The sequence below is a fragment of the Mus caroli genome, chromosome 4 (genome assembly GCF_900094665.2).
Source record: "Mus caroli chromosome 4, CAROLI_EIJ_v1.1, whole genome shotgun sequence".
Lineage (NCBI taxonomy): Eukaryota > Metazoa > Chordata > Mammalia > Rodentia > Muridae > Mus > Mus caroli.
Window position 1 is genome coordinate 142,054,588 of NC_034573.1, and position 7,082 is coordinate 142,061,669.

Genomic DNA, 7,082 nt, shown 5'->3' on the forward strand with positions numbered 1-7,082 from the left:
TTTTTGGTTTTTCGAGACAGGGTTTCTCTGTATAGCCCTGGCTGTCCTGGAACTCACTTTGTAGACCAGGCTAGCCTCGAACTCAGAAATCCGCCTGCCTCTGCCTCCCGAGTGCTGGTCAGGGGCCCACTTTATCTAAAGCCTTTTGGAAAGAGCACAAGGCTCAGCTTAGCCACGACCATGTCTATTCCACCCGTCTTTGAGCCGCAGGAGGGCTGGAGTCCTTTGGGCCCAAACTGTCTCTTAGAGTGGACTCACCTGCACCCTGCAGCCACCCTGTGTGAGCAGCCACTGCAGGCAAGAGAGGTAGCCTGTGGCGGCGGCGTCATGGGCTGGTGTGGCGCCGTTGCGCGCGCGGGACACGGCTGGGAGGGCAACCTCCTCCACCAAGTAGCGCAGACAGTGCAGCTTGCCTGAGCGGGCTGCATGGTGCACCGGTAGGGCGTCTAGCGAGTCGCGCAGAGAAGGCCCCAGCAGGCCGGCGGCGTGCAGGGACCTCAGCACGTCCAGGTCGCCCCGCCGTGCCGCCTGCAGCGCCTGCTCCAGGGCCATGGTGTCGCCCTCGGCGCCGCGATCCGGCGCTCAGTGGGCTCCCCGGGGCGTCATGCGGGTGGTCCCAGGCTCCAGGAGCAGCCCCGCGGTGCAGCCGTCGGAGGAGTGCGGACCCGGGATGCAGAGAGGCTGCCAGCCGGCTCTGCGATCCCGGGGACTCAACTCCAGCTCTGCTGCGCTCTGGGGCGGGGACCCCGAAGAGTGCCCACTTAAGCCTGGGTCCCGCCCCCGCCCCGCCTCCTCTCTGCCCCGCCTCCCCTGCCCTGAGCCCTCCCCTATCCCTGGCGGCCAGCAAGGGTTGGTACGCACTTTTCTAATTTGCTGCGCACAAAAACTGAATAGGATTCTAGTACCCTCCAAACACAGACCCGTTCATTCAGCTGTCCAGTGACCTCTATGCTTTGTTTTAGGTGCTGGGGACACAAGCCAGCAAGTGACGGCAATTACAAGGAGAGACAAATGTCACTAGAACCTGGCAAATGGGAGATAGAAAATATTTTGTCGGGCTGGAGAGATGGCTCAGCGATGAAAGAGCACTGACTGCTCTTCCCAAGGTCCTGAGTTCAATTCCCAGCAACCACATGGTGGCACACAGCTATGTATAATGGGGATCCAATGCCCTCTTCCTGTGTGTCTGAAGACAGCAACAATGTACTCACATACATGAAATAAATAAATTATTTTAAAAAAGAAAGAAAGAAAATATTTTGTCACAGGCATCAAAAAGGTGCCCGGTGCTTGGTCTGGTGGTAAGAAGGGACATTCAAGGCCAGGGAACTAGACGCCACTGCCCAGAAGTTTAAAAAGTCCCACCAAGTGCAGAATGCAACAGCGCCCATGCTCAGGACTTCAAGGTTCCTCTAGAGTACAGAGTCTAGACCCAAGAAAAAGATGGGAGACGGGAGAAGGCAGAAAGAGAAAGTAAGGAGGGAGTCAGCAAAATGATTGGGTAAAGGGGCTTGCTGCCAAGCCTAACAACCTGAGTTCTATCCCAGGGACCCTCATGATGGAAGGAGAGCCCGAGCTCCCGAAAGTTGACTTCTACCTCCACATGCACAGTGTAGCAATGGCCCCCAAGTAAATAAACACAATGATTAGAGGGGGGGGACCCTCAAAACTCATATGATCTATTTCTTTCTTAAGTAAAAGGAAGTTAGGACTTAGAACTGTTTGGACCAGGGTGCGAAAGACTTTGATTACCCAGGTTGGTGTGTGTGTGTGTGTGTGTGTGTGTGTGGTGGTGGTGGTGGGGAGTGGACTTGAAGGCCTGGGCCTGCCAAACTAAGGACCAGAAATGGAGGATGTGAGGGCTGGAGGCTATTGGAGAGACGCTCCAGTGCCTTTGTCCAAAGAATCGCTATTGTGAGCAAGGACCCTGGGAAGTGCTGGAGGGTCCAGGCAGGTAAGCACTAGGGTCAAACTACCTTAAAGGGCATAGCTGGAAACAGGTTATGGGAGCTGAAGGAGGCAAGGCCTGCTGGGCCGAAGCAGAGGCTCCCGGAAAGGAGGGGTTGTGCGAGCTGTGGGAGCGCAGCAAGCATATCGGGCAACCTTGAAACTGCTCGCGTTCTTCCTCCTCGTCTCCCACGCACAGCGGAGGTCAGGCAGAACCCAGCCCCACTCCCCGGGCGTTGTTTCCATCACTGCCTAGCTCCTACCAGCCAGGGCCGTGCTGGAAATGTTGGAAACGGAAGCTGTTTGCAGAACGCAGCATCTTAGAGTGGGTCTCGGGGCGGTCTCAGATACCATTCCCGTTTTCACCACATGGTGGCGCCATGCACGGTGGCCGCCTGAGCTCCCGGGTGAGCTCAAACTTCGTCGCTGTTCGCAGCATGCTCAGTTGAGTTTCCAACCACTTCCGCCTAGCTGGTAAGGCCTCATTCCTCTATAGGACCTGCGGTTACTGGGACCTGTAGTTTCTTTTCAGAGGTTTCCAGATTCGTCACAGTGCCATAGCTTTGCTGCCGCTCTGTGCTTTTTGAATTAAGTACATTAGCATACCCCAACAGGCAGGTGCCCCTTAAGACCAATAAGTGTCAGGGAACCAAACTTAGATGCTGGACCTGGCTTCTACTCCCCTGTAGCTCCTCCTTTGTGACAGAAGTCTTGAAATTCTTCCACCCTACAAAGTTGGTGCCTTGACACTTTGCGTGGTTTTTTGTTTGTTTGTTTATTGTTTTTGTTTTTGTTTTTTTTTTTTAAAGATTTATTTATTTATTATATGTAAGTACACTGTAGCTGTCTTCAGACACTCCAGAAGAGGGCGCCAGATCTCGTTACGGATGGTTGTGAGCCACCATGTGGTTGCTGGGGTTTGAACTCTGGACCTTCGGAAGAGTAGTCGGGTGCTCTTACCCACTGAGCCATCTCACCAGCCCTGTTTTTGTTTTTTTAATGTATGGCTCCTTTGTCAAATGCCTCTGAGTCGGTACCAACTCGGCCAGGGACAAGGACATGAGACAGGTGTTACTACACATCCTGGCTGACCGACCTCTCAGATTCCCGAGGACACAGCTAATATTCAGACTGGGAGCCAGGCCCTTTCAGCTGTCTGTCCTCCCTATCTGACTCTTCTACTCCACCCAGTCCTTTTTCCAGCAGTCCTAAAGGGCCCTGTCATCAGAGACACAGTATAAAACCCTTACCACTACCCAGGCATGGTGGGTGCCAGGCTCTTCATGCAAATAGTTAATCCTTAAGGATGTTTTTGTTTCGTTTTGGTCTTTTGTTTTTTGATTTTGTTTTTGTTTTTTTTCAGTAGCTGGCCTTGAACTTGCTAGCATCTCAGGCTCATCCTATTCCTTCCGTATGATGCTAGCATCACAGGCAAGAACCACCTTCAGAGGGGTCCAACTCTCATTTTATAGCTGTGGAAACAGAGGCATGAGTGGTTTGTTTTGTGGTGTGCGTGTGTGTGTGTGTGTGTGTTACAATGCTCTTGGATGTCAGAGGACAGCTTGTGAGAGTTGGTTCTCTCCTTCCACTAAGTATATCCTGGGGATTGAACTCAGGTCAACAGGTTAGTGGGTGGTGCCCTTACCCGACAAGCCATTTCACAGTCTTTTTTTTTTTTTTTAAATTTATTTATTTAGTTAGTTAATTTATATGAGTATACTGTAACTGGCTTCAGACACACCAGAAGAGGGCATCAGATCCCATTACAGATGGTTGTGAGCCACCATGTGGTTGTTGCTGGGAATTGAACTCAGGACTTCTGGAAGAGCAGTCAGTGCTCCTTACCACTGAGCCATCTCTCCAGCCCTCACATGGTCTTTTTTTAAGCTTAAGGTGACACAGATGAGAAGAGACAAACATGACCGTCCAGGGTACTTCCTTCCTCTACATCCCAGGGTGGATTTTTCTCTTCTGGGAACTCCCCTCTGTCTCTGCCCCCTCCAGGAGTGAGCTTCGGGCCTCCCTCCTCTCCTCTGAGGGTCTCTTCTTACCTCCTTCTGCTGGACGCATCAATGCCCTTACTTCCAAGCTGGGTGAAAATTACTTCTCAGGCATCTCCCATGGCCAAGGACTGGTACCTTTCTCAGTACCCTAGGAAGGACCAGGGGTAGAGCATGTCCCCATGGTACTGAAGATCACCCTAGATCCCCTAGAGCCTGAGCCCCACTTTCTGAACACCCTACTACCTCATCCAGGTTCTCCTGCTTCTAAAGAACTCCGTCTTCCAGATCCCTAGCAAACTCCCAGAATCCTTTGGTTGAAGAGAGGGGTGCATTACCTAGGTTAAAATCCTTTGCGGGGTGTGGTGGCACACGCCTTTAATCCCAGCACTCAGGAGGCGGAGGCAGGCAGATTTCTGAGTTTGAGGCCAAAGTGAGTTCCAGGACAGCCAGGGCTATACAGAGAAACCCTTTCTCGAAAAAAAAAAAAATCCTTTATAGTGGGGGTGGGACTTAAAATTGACTTAAAATTATAGAGACTTAAAATTGAGGTATCTGGTGTAGCACAGGGAGAGTTTGCTTTCTGCCCTTGGGCCTTTTTTTTTTTTTTTTGAATATACTTTCTTTATTGAGGGGTGACAAACAAAAAACAAAAAGAGCAAACATGTAAAAACCCAGGGTGCTAGAAATACAAACTCAATTCAGACTCAAGCTCATCTAGACCCTGATCATAATCCCCAGTGAGGTGCCTATGAACACCAAGTCAGGGACGGGGACAGGAGTGAATCAGAGGCCAAGAGAAAGGGTGGGAAAGGATCTCCTCCGTCTCCCGGTGTTCACTCCTGCAGTGGTATCTCCATCTTCCCAATGACTGAAGATCTGCCAGGCCCTGTCCTCTTGGCCCCAGCCTCACCCTAACCAGAGCATGAAGACCGATGGCAGTCAGTCCTCCCTTCCCTTGCTTAGTCCTCACTTGCTCCGGCCTCCAGCCTTATTCTTTCCCTCCACATTCTTCTCCGTGATTAGTAGCAGGTTAGGTACTGTAGAAAGCCACAGAGAGGCTGGGGGTCAGAAGAGGTGGGGTGGAGACCGGGTGAAGATGAGGGAAGAGCTGTCCTAGGGCCCCTCTCTTCATGGGATCCCAAACTGTACAACCAGCTCTTCTTTCGCATCCACGCAGATCTGAGAAACTGCACTATAGGCATACACAGCTATCCCGGAGACCTGCTGCAAGTCAGAGACAGGGATAGGCTCGCTGGCCAGCACTTGGTGGGGCTGGCTGGTGAGAGATGACAGCGGTGGTAGCTTCTTCCAATGGGTCAGACTGCTGCTAAGCACAGCCAAGCGGGTACTGTACTGCCTTGCCCGGTCCATGTACTCATGCTGTTCCATGCCCTGGGAGTCTGTGGCAGACACATCAATGATGTTGCTAGCTGTCTTGGCAAGGATGGAGGAAAACAGGGCCTGCTTATCTGTGCGAGCTGAAGGTAGGCTATGGTAGTTGGGCTCGGCTCCATTGAGGGGCTTTGGTAGGGGTGTTACTGGGGTCCAGCAACAGCTTCCTCTCTTCCCGACCCTGGTTCGAGTCCTCGTTTTTGCTGCTATAGCAGCACCCCATGGCAGGGTCGGGCCGGGCGCTCAGGTGGCGCTGAGGAGGGACAGTGTCTGTCAGGAGCCTTTCTGGTCACATGCCATTGGGCCTTCAAATAGTGGAAACCCTGGGAAGGAATGTTTCCACATTCACCCTAGGGGCTACGAGCAGCCTTTGATCAGTGTAGGGTGGGCTTGGGGACACTGGACTGAGTTGGCTGGGCAAGGGACCCACACAGCCCCTCCATCCCCAGACAGGGTTTCTCTCTGTAGCCTTGGCTGTCCTGGAACTCACCATGTAGACCAGGCTGGCCTCAAATTCCAAGATCCACCTGCTCCTGCTTCTCAAGTGCTGGGATTAAAAGCATGTGCCACCACTTTTATCAGGCTACATAGTTCTTTTTTAAAAATGAAAATTCACTTTTATTTTTAACTGTGTTTTTTAACTATTTTTTGTCCGTGTGTGAATTTGTGCATATGACTGCCATGCCTGAGAAGTCCAGAAGGGGGCGCCAGATGCCCCAGACCTGGAGTTGTAGGTAGTTATGTGCAATCCGATCTGAAACGCAGGTTCTCTGCAAGAGCAATACTTGCTTTTCAGCACTGAGCCCTGTAAACTCCTCTTTCAGCTCTTAAAAGATAATTAATGACTGAGAATGGTAGCACACTCCTTTAATCCCAGCACTCGGGAGGCAGAGGTTGGCTGCTCTTTGTGAATTCGAAACTGGCCTGGTCTACGTATTGAGAGGCTAGCCCACAGGCATGCTAGACTCGACTGTGGGGGGAATCAGGCAGCCCCAAGGCCTGCTGCGACAAATCCTCATAGTTAGGACTGTTGGGTTGGTGGAAATGAGGAAGCGAAGGCCGAAAACAGCGAGTTCAGAGCTTGCACAAAGTAACTCCTTGGCGGTTGTACTGGGGGTTCTTGCATGCCACAGAGAGAAATAGGGCTGAGCGCTCCTGTCCAGGCTGCCCTGGGCCCCTTCCCTGGTACACTGGTTCCACTGTTTCCGAATGTCTGCCGAGGGAGCCCTTCCAGGAATTTGGGGTTAGTGAAGGGAATGGGGCTCGATGGCAGGAGGGAGAGGGTCCTCCCAGTACCCTGGACAGAGCCCTCCCTGGCTCCGCCCCTGGAGCGCCTCCTACTGGCTCTGGTTGTTCAGGTCTCGCCTTCGGAGCCCAAGACTGTCCCAAAATTGCAACAGGGTCCGTGGAGGTAGCCGTTGCCCTGCCAGCCGACCCAGGGAGGGGAGCCCGCAGCAGATGGGCGGGGGGGACGCCTGCCAGTTTGCAGCAGCAACGGCCACGCGTTGTGGAGGCGTGTCTGGGCCCGCTGGGGCTCAGAGGAGCAGCCGGGGCACACACCCAGGACCGCCCCCACTCGTCTGTCATGTGACCTTCGTCTGTCCCACAGGTGGAATCTGGAGTCCAGAGCCAGTTGAAAATGAAATGAGGGCTGGTGAGATGGCTCAGTGGGTAAGAGCACCCGACTGCTCTTCCGAAGGTCCAGAGTTCAAATCCCAGCAACCACATGGTGGCTCACAA

The 7,082-nt window shown here is 52.8% G+C and overlaps 1 protein-coding gene and 1 pseudogene across 1 annotated transcript in view; both read right to left on the reverse strand.

Annotated features, from left to right (window-relative positions):
* Positions 1 to 719, reverse strand: part of Espn (espin) — a 32,036-nt gene extending 31,317 nt beyond the window's left edge. Inside the window, exon 1 of the mRNA XM_021160971.1 lies at positions 259 to 719. Within this exon, the coding sequence (XP_021016630.1) occupies positions 259 to 552 (294 nt within the window). The 5' untranslated portion in view covers positions 553 to 719. The remainder of the gene's footprint in view (positions 1 to 258) is intronic.
* A 4,179-nt stretch (positions 720 to 4,898) lies between these two features.
* On the reverse strand, positions 4,899 to 5,565 carry LOC110293720 (annotated as a pseudogene).
* Positions 5,566 to 7,082: the final 1,517 nt, after the last annotated feature.